At 41.0% G+C, this 19,200-nt stretch overlaps 2 protein-coding genes across 4 annotated transcripts in view; one reads left to right on the top strand and one right to left on the bottom strand.

Annotated features, from left to right (window-relative positions):
- tmem244 (transmembrane protein 244) overlaps positions 1-19,200 on the top strand; it is a 62,378-nt gene that overhangs the window by 32,057 nt on the left and 11,121 nt on the right. The window contains exon 1 of one of the 3 annotated variants that reach the window (XM_034076556.1): positions 15,757-15,790. The exons of the other annotated variants lie outside the window; for them this stretch is intronic. The gene's annotated coding sequence lies outside the window, so the exon portion shown is untranslated. Of the gene's footprint in view, positions 1-15,756; positions 15,791-19,200 lie in introns of those variants that run through there. 3 annotated transcript variants of the gene reach the window in all.
- On the bottom strand, positions 278-17,706 carry tmem200a (transmembrane protein 200A). The gene is made up of 5 exons (XM_034076555.2): positions 17,096-17,706; positions 6,183-6,311; positions 5,799-6,073; positions 4,104-4,267; positions 278-3,439 (listed from the first exon to the last, which is right to left on the bottom strand). Exons 2-5 carry the CDS (start codon positions 6,302-6,304, stop codon positions 2,345-2,347), a joined length of 1,656 nt encoding a protein of 551 aa, XP_033932446.1. The 5' UTR covers positions 6,305-6,311; positions 17,096-17,706; the 3' UTR covers positions 278-2,344.

Raw genomic sequence — 19,200 nt, 5'->3', positions numbered from 1 at the left:
GTGTGTGTGTGTGTGTGTGTGTGTGTGTGTGTGTGTGTGTGTGTGTGTGTGTGTGTGTGTGTGTGTGTGTGTGTGTGTGTGTGTGTGTGTGTGTGTGTGTGTGTGTGTGTGTGTGTGTGTGTGTGTGTGTGTGTGTGTGTGTGTGTGTGTGTGTGTGTGTGTGTGTGTGTGTGTGTGTGTTCATATACCCACTGTTGCCTCTAACTGACCCCTAAGTGTAGCTCCTATATGTGAATCCTTGCATAGGAATCAGTCTTGGTTGAACACATAAAAACACTTTTCAGTGAAAATACAATTTATTTGAAACATTTACCAATAAACTGCTTTGGAACCAGTATATGAAATACTCTGGTAAGATTCCTTCACACCAAAGGGCTCCATCGATGTGGATGTTTCATCATTCAAAATGTGTTGCATTTAAGGTAGCACAGAGAATGTTTGAAGTACATGGACTAATCTGGTCAAATGTATTAGGCATCTTAAAAGTTCACATACTGAAGATAGAAACAGCAATGTCTTCAGATATTCAGTTCTGGACGACACACATGTTCATAACAAAATATGCTGAGACATTATTACTATGTTGCTCAGTAGCTGAATTCCTGAATTCCAAACTGCAATCATTAGCACAAGGTTAATATCATCCCAGAGAAAATAAATAAATATAAAAGCAACATGTGGGGCTGTAGCGGAAAACAGTATGGCTCACATTTTAAAGTCCAACCAAAGCAGAGAAGCTAATAGGCTTTCTTGCCTGAAAACTTATTAGCAGTGAATCTTTGTCCGGCTGCCCTTTCAGCAAGGACAAGATGTGCGTTTAAATGTTTTTTAGGGAAGCTACGAAACTAAGCTAGATGTGGGTTGTTGATAAAGAGCGGATATGTATTCTGTAACAGACAAGAAAATGTTACTTAAGCTCGGTTGGACTTTAATTTTAAAGCTTGACGGATTTACAGATAGCACAAGATAAATGCATTGATTTACTGATTGCTGGAATGCAATGGCAGTCTGATACACTCTTTTAAACTGATATCTGTCTAAAATATAGTTTTTTCCAAAAGTAAAGAGCCAATCGCTATTCTCTTCATTAGGCTAAGTCATTTATCAAACTGGAATTCCTAAGATGTGATTATTATTTGTCATCATTTCATAGAATATTATTGAAAATAAACATTAGTTACAGCCCTGATTTATCATCATTTTGGCTGTCTTCTAGTTTATTAGTATTCACATATTAGGACTTCCTCTAATACTGAATAGGTTTGTGGATAGGTCTACGGAAATGAACAACACATGGATAATACAATGCATATCCTGAGTGAAGTCAATACATGAAAAGAAGTCAATATGCCTGTAGCACAGCCAAAGACAAAGATTGTTACTTGTAGTTTTCAGTAGCGGACATTACACTTTGCTGAAGTTCACAGGGATAGGGCAGCAACATTGTGACTGCAGAACAACATGGACTCTGTTATTGTATTTTATAGCATCTTGACATAACTTATCTTGGCTGTAGCTTATTGACGTTTTAGCAACTGGTTTTGTCCGACCTATGTGGATCTCTAGCAAACAAACAATAAACACCTTTAAAACAAATACTTCACCACTATATCTATGTGTTTTGGACATTGTCACTGCAGTCAATCATGGTCTTTGTAATGTTAACACAATTACTATCAGTTGAATATGCCATCAGTCTATACAACCATATGAAGCTCTTTGTAGTTTTGTTTTCAAAGGTTTCCTACAAGCAAAGATAATTAAAACAAATTGTATGTCTCTGCTCCTGCGAATTTTGCAGTTTGTGCCTAGATCTTTGTTATAAAAGATTCATCTTTGCGTCACAGCCACTTGCTGGAAAAGAAACCAGCTCGAAGCGCTTTCAGCATGTCCTTGAATGAAACCTTGTAACACTTAACGAAAAGCATTTTCCAAAACCTGTTTATAATGAAACAGCAGGGAAGTCTCAGGGTTGAGAACCTGTTGAAATACATTTTAGAACTGCACTTTTATAAAGTAGAATTTTAATGTTATGTAAATCACTGTAATGATCCCTGTAGGGAGCATCTCTTTCCAGGGAAGTCACAGGTCAGGGTCAGATACAGAACAGCACCTCTAACCTGGCACAGCAGGCATTCAGCCGAGGCCTGAACCTTTGATTTTTCAAGATGGTCCATCACCCCATGCTTTCCAAAAAGTGTCCTTTAAACCACATTTGAGTTTACCCTTTCCCGGGTGCAGCTGTTAAACTCATCAGTTTCCCCCTGACACAAGCGCACTGTACTCTCAAACAGTCTGGAGAGCCGTTTACAGAACAAGACCGGCAACCTTCAGTTCAGCCTCTTCAGAACCGAGTCTCGGAGCTGCCCCTCTTCAGCGTACTGCTGTTAAAGTCGTCACGCTCAAAACTCAGATTATTATGCGACCTGGATATCATTAGCAGCTTGTCCCGCTTGCTGTAGTCGCGCCTCACAGCCGCATCTAACAGCCGCTCGCCTTGGTCCTCCCTGTCCTCCAGCCGTGTGTAGCCTTTACTGCTTAGGCGGTTGCCCCCGTTGCTACGGCAGCTGTTGCTACGGTCGAGGCGGGGCCAGCTGGGGTGTTTCCGCTGCTCCGGGTGAACGCTGAGCATGCTCGGCCCGCGCTCCAGGTCCAGAGATTTGGAGTGGCTGCCGAGCATGTGCAAGGAGGAGTTGGAGCCAAAGTCGCTCTTTGCTGCTCCCGGGGAGAGCCAGCAGCCTGAGGTAGAGGAGGGGGCGGGGGAGAGGGAGCAAGAGGAGACGGAGGAACAGTGGGAGGAAGAAGAGGCCGAGTTACTCCGGTGTAAGCCCGGCGGTTTGGAGGCCTTGGCAACAGATGGTACAGGAACCACCAAAGACTCCATGGAGCTCAGAGGCTTCAACCTCTCTCCGTCCCTCCGCTCGCTTCCTCTCTCTTCCTCAGTAATCGCCTCCATCTCCGGTTCGTCAATTACACAGTTGTTGAGTTTTATAACCGGTAGATTAAATGCAGAGAGAGAGGAGGAGACAATGGAGCGCGTATGGTGTCCTCCTTTCTCCCCATCTCCATCCACCGACCACTGGTGGCGTACCGCATCCGAGTGAGCCCTCCCGAGCCCCGGGCCGCGGTAAGAGCGATCCTTGTAGAGCGGTGCCAACAGCCCCGCAAAGCTACAATCCAGTTTAGCCTGCCCCCCGTGTCGGTGAGACTCCTCGTCCCCTAGCAGCACCTCCTCCTCTTCGGCCGACCCGCCGGACCGATTGGAGAACGCCAGGAGGGAGTTACTGCCCAATCGTCCTGCGTTATCAGCTCCAAATGCCCGAAGATCCCCAATTTCCCTTCCAAAGGCGCTGTTGCTGTGATGGTGTTGCTTCTGCTCTTTCTGCCTGAGGCGATGGATGTCAATGACGGTGGAGTACATGTCTCTCATGTGGATTATCTAGTGCAGAAGAGAAAATATGTCATCAGTAGAAGCAGAAAGCATTATTTTGGGATTACCTGAAAATATGTTTAATATTTGATTATATCATTTTATAGTTTGAATTTGTTGCTTGGAGGTCTGTGACCTTGAAATACTCTCATGTATTACCTGGAAGAGGGGAAGGCAGAAGGATAGGATTAATGGAATCAAGGAAGATAGAGAGAGGGCATAAGAGTAGAACAAATGTGATCAGAGGAGAATTGCAGATAGAGGGAATGAGGTTCGCTGAAATATGATTTGCATGTGAGTTATGTAGAGATGATGGCTGCACTGGGCATGCCCCTCAGTTTGTAGAGAGTGCAGGAAGAGCTGAAATGAGAACACCAAATCGGGGGGGAGGAATATTGGCTTCATTTTCTATTGACTCATGTTGCTGAATTGAAACACCTGTTTGACATTGTCCCACGTAATCTGTGAAGAAGCAATTTTGGAACAAATCACTGTTTCGCAACTTGGAAGGCAATATCAGTTCTGTGTTTATGTTTCCCAGTAATTTGGCCTTTGGCATGTCGACCTTAAATAAATCAACTGGCAACTCTAGTATTACATTTCTCCGGCAGTAGACACTAGTGTCTGGTAGACACTGATGCATGTCCAAGCATTTGTGTGATTTCAGTCTTACCTTAGTTTCTCTATCTCTGTTTTCATGAAGAATGGCATTAGCACAGATGAAGATGAAAATCCCAATGCCCATTGTGAACGGCCCGAACATCTTCATCCGCTCAGAGTGACGGTGCTGTTCCAGGAACCGTGCCAGAGCACCTGCGATCTGCTTAGATGGCGTACCTACATGCAAAGCACATTGAAGGTATGAGCTATTAAATATGAGGAATGTTGATTTATAAGCCATGGAGCAGAACAAATGAAGTACTTAGGGTGCGTTCACACCAGCCTTTTATAGTCCGGTTGAATCGAACCCTGGTGCGTTTAGCCGCTTGGTGCGGTTCATTTGGGTCGGTGTGAACGCAGTCCGAGACTTCTGAAGTGAACTAAACAACCGGACTCTGGTCCGCTAAAAAAGGTGGTCTCGGTGCACTTGCGAACTCTGGTGCGGTTCATTGCTGGTGTGAACGCAGTCCGCACCAAAACATAGGAAGCGCAGTATTTACGTGTAACAAGAACAAGAACGCGGATGTCTTCAAAAAATCTTTAACGAAAGAGTCTTTCAAGACATCCGCGGTTGTTTAGTTAAAGAGTAAAGCAGAATTAAGTGTTGAACAGTGTCGTGTAAAGTAAAAATGCTCCGTCACCTACATAAAATTAAGAACACCTGTCGTCGGTCAAACGCCCCTCCTTACTGCAGAACGTCTCTCATTATATGTGTTATAATGTTTTTTAACGGACGTTGTCTGATTATATAATCATACTGTATGCGCGGGCCGCTAGTGTCTGTTGATCTCCAGATTAACAGCAGCATGAGAATAACCTGCCGAAAGTGCCGAGGCTCCGGAAGAAATTGCCGGGATTCACGTTTTTACCCCCTTAATGTCTGACCAATGGTTGAACAGCATTTCCGTGCACATGACTTGTGTTTAAAGTTTATAGTCCGTTTGAGTTTTGCCCGTGTGAACGCAAACCGAACCTTCTGAAAAATGAAACGATGTAACAAACTGGTCTGGTGCGCACCAGAGAAGCGGACTATTAGGTGTGAATGCACCCTAAGAGACACAATCGATGGGCACTGACTCCTTTTAGGACAAATCAACCTTCAGAATCTAGCTTCAACTTTCAGGTCTGAAAACTAAATTCATTGGAAGATGGTCTTACACCTGCAATCCCTTTATTGCCAACAGCGGCTGGTCATTGGATTGTCTTATTGTCTGAAGTATGATTGTGTAGAAGTCTACAAGAAAACTGCCCTCTTTTTTACATTAAACACGTTTGCGAATTATGTAATGGTCCCAATCAACAGTTTCAAGTCTTCCTCATAATATATATTTTGTATATATATATATATATATATAGTCCAATTTAAAGTCCAAATCGATGATAAAGCTGGATATGCTTCAGGGCTGGTCAGGTTGCCTGGTTTGAGTGTTGTCTGTGTTTCACTATTATAACTTTATTCATTTTAAACCTGTATAATAAATTAATGAAAGTAACATTTTAGTCTCCTGAGAAATGTCTTGTTCAACCTCTTGTGTAACTTCTGGTTTCATAGAACCAGATGGCGATGGCCAGAATTATAAACTCAAAGCTCAAGACCGTCCTCAAACCAATGGGTGATGTCATAGTGACTAGATCTACTTCTTTGTCTATGCTCAATGCCAATGTAACTTAACAACCCTGGTTGACTTTCATCCCATTGTTCATTTACCTGGAACAGTTTGACCCTTGCTGGAATTAGCCACGTCCTCATCTATGAAGGTGATCTTGGCTGCATTTCCTTCCCCTGTTGCAGACGTTTTAGCTCCTCTACCAGTTGCCGATCTTTCTGAGGGAATGTTTCTATGGTGCGGCCAGTAACCCAGCGTCGCCATGGCGATCCCTACGGATAATACGACCAGTCCAAGAATGAGGAAAAATCCGGAGGCAGAGTAGAGGCGTAGCCTGCCGCGTACTATGACAACATCAGTGCGTCGTTTCCGCTTTCTAATGAGACGTATGGAAAGAGAACAGAATTTGTAGTTTTTGGAGACAATATATGACATCATTACAGCCATTATACAAAACCTAAGCAGAGGAAAATGAATACAATTACCTGGGGGCAGCTTCTGGGGCATTTCCCTGGCCTGGCGTTGCATGTAAGTTCCGGTTATGAGAGCGGGCGGAGTCTTGCCGTTTTAGCTTAGCCAATCCAGTTAGCACACCTGCTGCTGCCATTCTTAACCTGTAGAAACACATCGGAAGAAAACTAGTCATTTAACAAACACTCAAAAATAAATATGTGAAAGAATGGTTTTTACAACCGTTTGATATAGGTACATTATGCAGATATATTAGCATTAAATAAAAATACCATCTGCAACCATATTTAAAACCGCTCAAGGGATGCACACGTGTATTTCCACACAGCCAAAGTCTCCCAGATGCTTTGAATATTGGAGGTTTAAGAGTGCAGCATCTCTCACAACTGAGCAGCTTTTTGTCTTCTTTTAAACAAATAGAGCTGCAGGCTTGTCTCATACAACAGTGACTTTTGAAAAGCTGCAGATGACAGTTTATTATTTACACATCTTTTTAGGCAAAGTTTGTCAGACTTGTGTCAGCGTCTTTACGAGTTCATGAAATTCCATTTACAGTTTTAGAAGTATTACAGATGTACGGTATGTGTGTGTGTGTGTGTGTGTGTGTGTGTGTGTGTGTGTGTGTGTGTGTGTGTGTGTGTGTGTGTGTGTGTGTGTGTGTGTGTGTGTGTGTGTGTGTGTGTGTGTGTGTGTGTGTGTGTGTGTGTGTGTGTGTGTGTGTGTGAGAGAGAGTGCATACTGTGTATTGACATACAGTTACCCCTGCATGATTTTTGTTTGCTGCATACTTCCTGTGTTTATGAGAGAGAAATGAAGGATAAGAGGTATAATAATAGAACTCAAACAGACAGGGAGAGGAACACACTTTGCTTGTGTTTTTTTATTCTTGGACAGTTAAATGCAAATTACATTTTCTTTCTTGGCATTATTGTCGCTATTTACGTTGGTGTTGCAGTTATAAAATTGGAATTACAGTGCAGCATTCATGCCATAATATTAAAAGGAATCATAGTCCCTCTGCTCACCAGCTGCTTGGATGTCTATTCATAGTTATTATTCCAAGAGTCTTCATTTGTTTTTAAATTCCTGTTAATCTGGGCTCACATGAACATTAGCATTGTCCTGTTTAGCTCTAAGAGGATTAAACGACTATATATACTATAATTTTAAAAGAATACTTCTTCAGATCTGGGTAGAATGACTTCATTGCTGCAGATTATTTGGCTTTTTTTGTTGTTGCTTCTTCATTTCTTTAACTTTAACATTTTGGGTGAAAAATGTAAAACTACATGTCACCACATTGATCCCCAACAGAGGTTTTACATATCAACAAGTAAAATGCCCAGTGAGCAGCAGTGCAAACTTGTAAGATTGTTTGAATCGCCACCAAGAACATGTTAAACATATTTAGAACATTTTCACATTTTACTTAGTAAGCTAAAGACATAGTTCTATGACCATAACTCTCTTCAATTTCCCAAATTATTGTTATAATTTCCTGAGAAATAAGAAAGTCAGCTACCAAAATTTTCTTAACTCTTGCAGAACAGTAAATGCCACTCCATAGTACGTTGAAGGCTTTTGCCATTGTCTATTACTATCACAGGTAGCGCACCCTAAACACTAAATAAGAGCAATCGTGGCCATTAGTGACGTGTTATTTTCAATACAACTGGAATATTGTTGGTTATTATCATTCATTTTTCAGGATTGCTTCAATGTTTCTTCGGTTTTAATATTGGTTTTCTGTGTCGTGTGCATTTTTGTGTTGATAACCATAATAGGATAAAAACCCACGACCTTCGTCTTTCAATTTGTGTAATTTCCCCCTCTTTGTCCTTGCTTCCACATCTCTCTCTGTCCCTTTCTTTCTCCAAGAACACACTATCTGATCATCTCATCCATTCTCATCCCTCAGTCTGTGTGCTAATGCATTCTGGTTGTGAGCCTGAATAATTTTCTTTACCTCCACTCCAGTCGACTTTCTCACGTCTCTCTGTTTGTATTCCTCCCCCCCCCAGATCTTCTGTCCCCTCAGATCCACTTTAATCCGTCTCTAATTCGAAATGTCCCCTATTTGGTCACTATCCTCTTTCTAATTCCTTTCCTTTCCTTTTCTTCCACATACATCAAGGCAATAAAGATTCAGAGTGAGAAAAAGATATTCAGTAATCAAAGTAACCGTGAATCACACAAAGGACAAGACGTCCTCTACGCTCTATCCTCCTTCTCACATCTTCATGTATTTTACATGTCAATCATCGCATTGGTAACACTGCTGTAGGAAAGTGCTTCACCACAGATGGTGAATCACACAAGGACAAACACAACAAGCCTCGCTTCTCGGGTTTTTTCTGCACTCCCTCTGACTCTCTCCCGCTCTCGATTCCTCTCGCTCCTTGGTGAGCGTCAAATGTGAACCCACACAATGTTTTAAGAGCAGGGGGGGAGATTTCCTCCCTTAACAGAGACACAAAAAATGGATGGATGGGAGTACAGGGGAAGGATAGAGTAAAGGAGACAAAACAGACCAGCAGTAGAAATGGAGGGTGGACAAAGATGGAGATAAAAAGGGATGTTAAAGTACTTTTTTATTAAGTAGCTGGGTACCACACTGGGTCATGACATGAAACTGAAAGCTTGTACAAAAAGTTCAAATGGACAAAAAGTTGTAACTTCAAAGGGGACAAAGTGGAGTGAATAAAAAGGCCTGACAATAAAGGATAGTGTTTTTCCTGCCAGTGATGACAAGACAGAAGTGGAAAACAAGCCAAGTGCATCTGTCATTTTAACAAGGAAGGAGTGAAAAAAAACAAGCACAGCGACCGAATCGCTGCTGAAACAGACACAACGGCAGCCTAATGAGAAACCACTTGGGCTCCGACACAACGCTGTGGAGAGTGAGCGGTGGCCACATGAAACCACACATTGATATTCAGTTACCATCCTCAACACCAAGCGTCCAATCAGTGGGGCTGTGCATGGAAACCTCTTCTTTGCATACAGAATATGCATAAGAAGAAATCCTTCAGTGTGTCTTGGAGTGAAATTAGCCATGTATTCTGCAGCATTATTGGTGTGAATTCACAGACTGTATGAATATTAATCTGTCCACCTCCTGTCACATACAACGTCTGAATTATGCACGCCATTTTCCACTTCATCGCCTTAATAATCGGTTTCCTAAATTAGTGCTTAATGAATCGTGAATTAGCCTCCTAATGATAACCCTAATACTGAAACTACTCGACTAAATGATTTCTGCTGTTTGTCTTTGCACAATCACAGCAAGGCAAGAAAACTACAGAAACAATTTCATATACATGTCATCCCTCAGGCAGAATCTATTTTGTAACTGGAGTTATTTAAACTCGAACACATTTTTTAAATGTGTTTTTCTGAGAAGATATTTCCCTCTTTACATCGTGATATTATCTATATCATCTATATCATCTATAGGAGACGGCATATTGTCCCTATAGCAACTATGTGTTCTGCTGCTAGGTGGCACGTTTCTATAGCAACAACCAGCTGTGTGCACAGGAATGACAGGTGTAACATAATTACAGTAAATCCTTTCAACGAAAGCATTTCTCAGGTGACCTCTGGATTCTTTTTTTATTTTGGGTATGTGTCACAGCACATAAGTTGAAATGATTTCAGTCCTCTTCCCCTGTCACTTTCAAAGAGGCATGATTGAGTGGGGGAGGAAATGAAGAGGTAACTAAGGATGCTGGAGTAGAATTGGGGGTTGGGAAGTGAGATGAAATGGGAAGAGAAAGGAGGTGGTGAAAGGAAGACACCAAGGAGGAAGAGAGAGGAAGTGAGAAACGGAGAGTTTGACACAAAAGGGGCTTGCTAAAAATATAAAAATAAGATTTCACTCATAATTGGCATCGAGTTCGGGGTGTTAATTACATCTTGTTTATGTGATTTGAGCTGAAGAGAGAAAACGACGAAGAGTGTGGAAGAGGCACGAGAACAGGACATGTGGTAGTAGAAATAAGATAAATGTAAGTAAAGGGATGACAGCCTGAGGGGGAAGAAAAAGAGTAAAGGAACAAACTCCAGAGACTTTTCTGACTCTAGAAGCACGCTGAGAAAAGTTTGTCTCCAATGACTTACCTCAGTGAACTGTATGCTAACATGTCATGGAGAAAGGCATCTAACATGGACACATAGAGGAAGAAGGAAAGCTGGAAGGAGAAATGTAAAGAGAGGAATGTTCCAGGAGCAAGGCTTGGGGGAGAAAATGTTCATTATGTCTACCATTATAGGTACAATTTGTTTCTGTGTCATAAACCTCTCTAGGGAGGTTTACATAGTCCAAATTGCTCTAATAAATGCTGTTTCTTTTTTACCTGAGCTGTATTTGAATGGAGACAACAGCCTATCTCCCCTGCTGCTGCTGTTAAGGTCACCCACCATGATATCATGGAGCTAAGAGTCAAACAGGAAGGCTTCCCTGAAGACAACACGACTACAGTATCTACCAAATTCGACAACAGAACTTTCATCAGTTTTTGCAAAGACTGCTTGAGTAAGAGCGAAAATACAATGAACAATATCCAATCTTTGTACAACCTGCTCTTGACACCGCTTTCAACTTGAAATTCTGAAGAGACTGTCAAGCATTGTAATGCCACGGTCACACTTAAGTGATTTCATTTGCATGAACACCTACGCCACTTTCGATCACAATCATTTTGAATGAAATCAGGTTGATTTTCATAGACTGATTTTTTGTATGAGAATAAATTATGTAAAATGTCATTTATTTCCCCTGTATGCAAGTCAAATCTTGAAACCAAGCTGGACAACTTCATCTTAAGTCAAGTGAAATGAATGATAGAAAAGTAAATTCTTGTATAATATAGGATAGGATGGTGATCTAACTTTGGAAGGACATTCGTTCTATGCCTTTGTTAAAGGATTATACCGTTGTTCATGTTTAAGCCCATTAACTACAAATTGTGTACACTTTATATTACATGAATTACTTTCACTAATGGGTGCCGGGAGGAAATGCGGTTACAATCAGCTCAGGGATATAATGGAACAAGTTCATGTGATCCCTTTTATAATGTCCATGTTGGCTTTTTGTGCCTGCCAGGTTTGCATCTTTAGTCAAATAAGCTGGCAAATGGGATGCTTTTTGGCAGCAGAGTTGAATAACTGTTATCAAAAAGTGAAATAACACATACCACCAAATACCCTGATATTGATAATGCTGTGATATTGTAGGGTTTAACATGTCAAAAATATGTACGCATTCACTTTGCTGTACTGTAGCCCATTCAACTAGGAAAAGACAACACTAATGGCATGTTACAGTATCCAATATTCAGTCGCTTATCACGATACTGATATAATATCGATACTGTATTGATCAGAATTCATCCACAGCTTCATTTAACACTAATGGAGGAGTAGTTCAAACTCAACGTTATGCAATTACACAACTACAAAAAAAATGTCCTGTGAGGGATGGTCGCAGGAAGTTTTCATTTCACCAGATTTGCTGTTGAATTAATATAAACTCAAACCAAAAGCTGCCTAGAGACTGGCCAGTCAAATTCAAGCGTGGCATTGTAAAATGGTTACTACAAACCTAAAGTGAAACAGGAATTGTAGTAAATAATGGACCGCCACATGAAAGACTATAATCCTTCAAAGATCAGGTTTTCTGCTTCACAGTATGTGAGAGGAAAGGCGTCACAGGGAGATGTGATGTGACACAAAGCTTACCACACTTAATTTAGGTGGAACTGATGCAGGAACTGATGTGTTATGGTTGGATGATCCCAACACATATGTAACTGTTGGTCCCTAGTTGTTATTCACTGTTTGCTTTGAAATAGGCAAAGGACATAACCAGCGTGCGCCTATAAACAACTGGAAATATATGAGGAGGAACCACCATCTTGGATTGAACCCAGGAGTTTGCAGTGGTGTTTTTCAGCCTGTGCCAAGGTTTTGATTTCTTATTTCAATCATTTTGTTCATCAGGCCACAACTTTTGATATTATATTAGACACATCAAATTGTTGTGTGTTAAGTTAATTTGTTTGTGTATTTAGTGTTTAATCAAATTTAAAAAAAGAAAGTTATTGCTAACTTAAAGGGGCCTTATTATGCTTTTTGGGTTTCCCCTTTCCTGTAGTGTGTTATTTATCTTTGGTGCATGTAAATGGTCTGTAAGCGTTAAAATCACAAAGTTCCATCCAAAGGGAGTTTTTTTCTACCAAACACTCGCTTGAAACACCTCGATTCCTTTGTTAACTCCCGAATCATAGTGACATCACTATGTAACAATTGCTAGCGCTCTAACACATTGTATGTGATTAACCAAGTGGTGGGACATCTCTAAGCGGTTGAGCAATAATGACAGAGCCAGCTAACCAATCAGAGCCGACTTGGCTTTGGTTTTATACCAGACCTTTTTGAACACTAAAGCATGGACACAAATCTGAATCTCAAAATTAGTATAATAGGGCCCCTTTAAAGTAGCATTAGAGATAAAAAGAGGTTTTATAGTTAAACCTGGTATTATTGGAAACTACAGTCTACTACTTGAAACATGGAAAAAGCATATCCACAAGCTTTTTTCACTAAACCCTAAAATAAATCCGTATCTGCTGTTTTCAGTTACTCTGTTTGATTTCATTGCGTTCACATGATGGACTTCAGCTGATTTAGCAGCCACATGTAGATGCTTGTTCTGGCTCCAGATAAGTCCCAACTCTCCCAGCCGTAATCACAATGGATGTTGACTTGATTAACAAATTAGAAAACAGTAATTACACGAAAATGCCTTTAGATCTCTGAAACTATGCCGGGAATGATATGATGTCATCAGATATCTACGTAACGAGTGCAAAATAGCATAGGAAAATGTGGAAGTTGTCAGCTAACACACACACACACACACACACACACACACACACACACACACACACACACACACACACACACACACACACACACACACACACACACACACACACACACACACACACACACACACACACACACACACACACACACACACACTCACACACAGTTCTGATTGGCTAATCAGACCAAAGTGAAAACAGCTGTGGCCTTTTGTGATATATCATGATAAAATGTCTTTTTCTGCTTTGACATTGCAGCTAACATATTATACAGTGAGTGGGTTGTTCACAATGTTCACCATCTTGTTTTGTAGCGTCACAATGTCGTCTAGAGTTAAAAATGAATACCTTTATGCTTTGTTTTGGCTGAGCAATATCAGACCTCTGCCTGAGCCTGATACAGTTCACTCACTGAAGCCTGTTTTTGGGATTGAAAAAGTGTTTAATCTCCATTTTTACTTGATCTCCAAATCACACAGGAAAGAAGAAAAAGGAAAATTGTGTCTCAGAGGAGAGAGAAAAAGATTAACAGATAGCGTGTGTTGGTGCATTACTTCACTCCTACAGACTCACACGGTCAACAGTGAGTCATCTGTCTGGAGAATATGTCACTTTGGGTTTTCTCGCTGACCTTTAAGCGGCACATTTTCTGATGCAAGCACTCAAGTGTCAAATCCTGCACCCTCTTCACCATCTTGTTTGTTTTTATTTCCGATGATACATAGTGTTTTGGTTATTTCAAATCTCGCATCCTTCACACTGAATCAGTGTCATTGCCTCCTGTGATGAATCCAGCTCTACTCAATTTAATTAAGTTTTTAATTGAATCAACAGATGCTATTGCCAGGTGTGTGTGTGTGTGTGTGTGTGTGTGTGTGTGTGTGTGTGTGTGTGTGTGTGTGTGTGTGTGTGTGTGTGTGTGTGTGTGTGTGTGTGTGTGTGTGTGTGTGTGTGTGTGTGTGTGTGTGTGTGTGTGTGTGTGTGTGTGTGTGTGTGTGTGTGTGTGTGTGTGTGTGTGTGTGTGTGTGTGTGTGTGTGTGTGTGTACTGGAATTATCCCCTGTTGATTCTAGCCAAATGACTCACTGTTTCCCTTCACATTCCCAGTTGTAAGTCAGTGACCCACACTCATCCTGAGGTGCGAGTCTCTGGGACTTTTTGTGGGGGAGGCCCACTCTCTGAAGATTACAGAATAATTCCAAGAACAGCTGTTCTTCCATCAGAGTATTCTCGGCAGACATTTTTTAAGTTAGATAAACCACACAAATATTTCTCAGATGGGGTTCTCATAGATGAACTCTTATTATCCAGTGATGCAAAGTGATGCAGTGGTGAAAAAAGAGAGAACTATTCGAAGCAGAAAAAAAACAGCGTAATATACCATTTGACAAAGGCCTGTGCTATAATGCTTCAATTAACTGGCTATTCTTTATAATATACTCAGATCAATAGGAGACAGAGATGTTAAGTTATAAATCAAGGGTTTTTATTATTATTTACAGCAGCGGTGGGGAATCTTTTTCCTTTCAATTTTTACAACATCCTCCGAGGGCCGTACAAATGATTGAGCTCAACCTCTGCTTAAAAAAACTAAAATCACAGCCCATTCATTTCGCCTTTCTTCCATGCTGTGCAAAGAAAAAGCAACTTCCAGATATCTCACCATGACTCCACCACCAAAACAGAAAGATATGGACACAAGATGTGTGCAAATGTATTTAGTATCCTATCCATGTGAACATTAAATATGAATTATTTAAATATTGAAGTTAAAAGCATCAATCTGGTGCACTCTGAGAGCAAAATGAAGAGATCTATGGATACATCTTTCAACACCCATATGAAACAGAACTGTAAACAGATTTTTCTTTTGGGATATTTTACAAATCACGCCCCTTTTAATCTCTATTCTTGTTATTTTTAACAACTTTTTTGTTACTGTCATATAGTATTTTATACCTGTTTTTCATTTAGTCTCTAATGTCTCATTAATAACTATAGGCCTAATGATCATAACCTTAACCTCACTGAGCTGAGGTTATTTGAGCCTCTCATGAGAGAGCTCTCTTCCACCTGGTTGTAGAAACGCTCTTTAAATTCGTTAGTATAGCTAGCTAACCAGATGCTAATAACAACAGATGGCCACTGTGCTTACAACTAAAGACACAGCCACGCAGAAACTGCGGCATGTGTACGGCTCCTTATGGGTACTGCAATATTTGAAGAGCTGGAGCGGCGTTCCGGTGCTCTCCGTCAGCACTCCTTTCAGACGAGACATAACCATGTGAAGACACGTTACGCTCGTGTTGTGTTCATCGAACCTGTCCTTGGCCAGGAAAAACAGGTACTCGCTTGTTTAATTGTTTTGCCGTCTAGATTTCTTCTTCTTTTCTGAAGTGAGCCAAAACGAAAACTCTTCGGTTCTCCACGAATTACACAGATCAACCAAATCAGCGTTAAAAACGCGGGAGGCGCCGAAAAGCGACTAATTTGCATCACTGATTATCAGCGGTTTTTCATTTCATAGGTAACAAATATGACTACAATCTTTTTACCACTGACCAAAACAAGACGGCTCATTTATAGCATTGTTGACAAGAAAAGAAGAGAATAAATAGTGTATAAAATGTTTATATTTTGTGATTTGAAGCAGTAAAGACAGTTTATTTTTATTTTATTCAGCAGTTCGGGACTACAGCACAGTGAGCAGAGTCAGGAGAACTAGGGGTAATTTACATACATTAATAATAATAACAATGACAGCAAAAGGGCTATTGTGATATTTTGGCTAGAATAGATTGACTGAAGTGTTTTAAACTAAGTAAAACTAAACTCAAATACTAAAGATAAAACTAAAATGTCCAGACATGTTAAAGTTTGCCAAATATGATAACATGTAATAAGGATTTTTCCAACAGGAATTGGACTAGCTACAAAAAACAGCTGAGAAAAATATCCCTATACTATCAGGTGGTGTTTGGAACATTTCTGAGTCTTTGGGGTGACAAATTATAGGAGCCCTCCTGAGGGGTATTCAAACAGGATTATCCACTTGCTTGATATATGTGACGGTGGATTAGCTGTTATGTCGCCTGACTTCTTAATGATTCTCAAATTAAACCCAGATGCATTTCTGCGTGAAGTGTTTGGCAGAGATAGATGCCTCCCAAAGAGCCTTTTGGCTCAGTAAGTCACCCCTCGTTCCTCAAACAGCTCTCAGGAGACCGTTACTCCTAATTCATCCACATATAAATCACACTGAGGAGAATAACAGCAGAGCCTCCCTCCACTCAGTATTTTCTCTTTGTTTACTTGTTTGATGTTTGACTCTTCCACTCTGCAGCACGCTGTATGTGACACATATGTTTATTACGATCACCTTAAATCTGAGCATACCTACAAGCAGGATTTTGTGACACCACGCCAAACATGTTTCAATCAGAAGTGTAGTGTGATGGGGAAACACTAACAAGGTACTTGTAAAATGTACTACAGTAATGTAAGAGATGTATTGTTCCCATCAGTTTCTGGATGAGTTGGTGACGGAGAAAGACGAAGTAATTTCACAATTGTTTAAATTATTTTCATGGGAAAAACATTAAACACAAAGTCATGCTCTAACCAGAGAGAAAAGTCTCAAAAAAGTGTGGAGGGTGCAGCAAAATACACTTTTTACACTTTAATGATGACCTTTAAACTATCTTTAAGGACAGAAATATTGACATCTCAGCATTTTGGGCTACTTTGAAGTTAAATTGTATTTAAAAAAAAAAGTAATCTCAACCTTGCTTCAATTAATTAAAGCCCACAATAAAAATCCTCACATGAGCTTTTAATATGCTGAACTATTTTAGATGCAATTAAAGCTTTAAACATCAACAACTATAGATACTATCTGATGTTGACCTTCCTCATTCATCAAATATTTAACAACATTTCATTAAATATGGATGGCAATACAAAGATGGAGTGTAGGGCTGTCAGTGTGGAGTGTTCGATAGTTTTGGAAGTCAAACTCAGCTCAGTTCTTACCTTTGCTAACAGCTGAGTGTGTCACTGTGCCATTAAGCACGGAGGGGGGCTGGAACCTGAGGGGAGGACAAAGCCATCTTCCACTTTGAAAGCTACTTCCACTGAAATGCCATGACGGAGAAAATTCAGCTGACAGGAGTTCGTGTGCAGGTTTGGAGTAAGGAGTAGAGTCCAATTCGGTTTGGGAGCTTTCAAAGAGTCTAAACTGTTGACGCGGAACACGTTTCCGGAGAAAACGTGTGCTCAACGAGTAGCCTACGCTCCTTATTACGACTCGAGGGAAAAAAACATTCCCCCGATTTTAAAGTCGTAAAAGCTCATTTTTGAATTCCCATAGAGAAAAGAGATCCAATGTTTAATTTAGGCGAAATGAATCCCAAAGCTGCTGATGTGAAGTCCCTTTCTGGCTTTTACGCGTAAAACTCGTGCTTTCCCGATATTCGCGTCCAACAACGAGTATAAAGAGAGGGAAAGAGATCGACTATGTTCAGAAAATCTCAGCTTCAAGTTGTTGCGTTTGAAGAAAATCGTTGAGTAGAGGAAACTGGAGTGTTTTTATTCCTCTGAGCCGGAGAGAGAGAGACGCGGCAGCTTCATCCAATTCCTTTAAAGCGCGCTGCTCGTGGGAATGTGAGAGGCTTTCACTGAGACGCGTGTAAGAGAGAGAGAGGGGGGGGGGGGGGGAGAAAGAGAGCGAGCGAGGAGAAAGAGAGCGAGCGAGGGAGAGAGAAAGACGAGGTTGGCTGGTTTTTGCGTGCTGTGAATGCGTGTGTGTATTTTATGGAGGGAAACAAGGCACTGTGCCACGCGTTTCTTGCATGTGCAGGGCGCAGACGATAAGGGGAGGACTGGTTTAAGGAAACGCAGAAGAGGTGGTGCTCAGCAGGGAGGGAAAAGGACCAGCTTGTGATGTTAAATGCATTTACTGTATGTGGGAGCAGTAGTACAGTATCAGTATGCAAAGCTCAGGAAAACACAGAGAGGAATTTGCTGCAGCTATAATTTAAAGGGGACATATCATGCTATATTTGAACAATATATTGTAGGGCCATACTTATATAAAGTATATAAATATAGTTTTTTTTTTCAAAATACCAAACAGATCCTGCATTTTAGCCATGCCTAATTTCGCTATATATGCTCTTTCCAGCGCTGTTTTTGCAGGGGGCTGATTCTGTGAGCTGCAGCTGACCACGCCCCCCTGCAGGAGAGGGGAGCTGCTCTGAGATCAGCTGCTGGGCTGTCAGAAGAGGGGGAGAGAAAGAGATCTCCCTCCTCCGTGTTTTATTCTTATAGAAGTAAGAAGAGAAGTAACGGGGCAGAACCCTCCTTTTTACGCATCGGTCCAGACATAGACATCAAACGGCGACACATATTCAGTTGCCAGTTCCTTTGGCATTAGGGCAGGGATATCTATACTTTCCAAGGTTTGACATAATGAATTGTGCTACTTTTAAAGCAAGCAACGATGTTTTCAAATCTGTAATCAAAAAGTTCCTCAAAAACACTATCGAAGTAGTTCCTGCCGTTGCTACATTAGTTCAAACAGTAACAACGGACTATTTTTCTTAGCGGATGCATGTCAATTTAAATCAATACATACAACTATTTTTTAAATAAATAAAATCATTTTCTAAATCCATAAAAGCATTTCAATTAATATTGGGAGTCATGTCGTTACTTTGTTGAGAATGTGGCCATGTAATAAGCGGGATAATGTGCAGCGACGCGGTCATTATGGGGAAAAGAACACCGACAGGCTGATCAGGAGCCCGAAGCGAAGCGGAGGGATCTAGATCGGCATGATTTTTCGGCATGATTTTTTCGGCATGATTTTTTTCGGCATGATTTTTCTTACATATGATTATAGAGTCATTATTCATTTGTTTTAAAGCAGGAGGAGCAAACGCTTGCCTCGGGGAGGGAGAAAAAGAGCCACAGCGGAGAATAAACAGAAGGGCAACCATGCCAACCATGCAAGGGAAGTCTTCTTCGCTGCTTTTGTGGCAGAATACAGCGCCTCTTACAGGCCTGGCATATGTACTACAGCGTCTCCAGCGCTTTCGAGCGGCAATGGCCGGCCGTGGCCCAACCTCTCATTCCCC

This window comes from Pseudochaenichthys georgianus, chromosome 24 (assembly GCF_902827115.2).
Source record: "Pseudochaenichthys georgianus chromosome 24, fPseGeo1.2, whole genome shotgun sequence".
NCBI lineage: Eukaryota > Metazoa > Chordata > Actinopteri > Perciformes > Channichthyidae > Pseudochaenichthys > Pseudochaenichthys georgianus.
This window is presented reverse-complemented; position numbering and strand designations above follow the sequence as displayed.

Bases quoted from the DNA above. Each gene is read 5' to 3' on its own strand.
- tmem200a (XM_034076555.2), bottom strand. From the start codon at position 6,304: ATGGCAGCAGCAGGTGTGCTAACTGGATTGGCTAAGCTAAAACGGCAA. The intron at 6,074-6,182 runs GTAATTGTATTC...ACGTCTCATTAG, and splicing joins GCCCCAGAAGCTGCCCCCAG to AAAGCGGAAACGACGCACTG. The intron at 4,268-5,798 runs GTAAATGAACAA...CTTTGCATGTAG, and splicing joins CAAGGGTCAAACTGTTCCAG to GTACGCCATCTAAGCAGATC.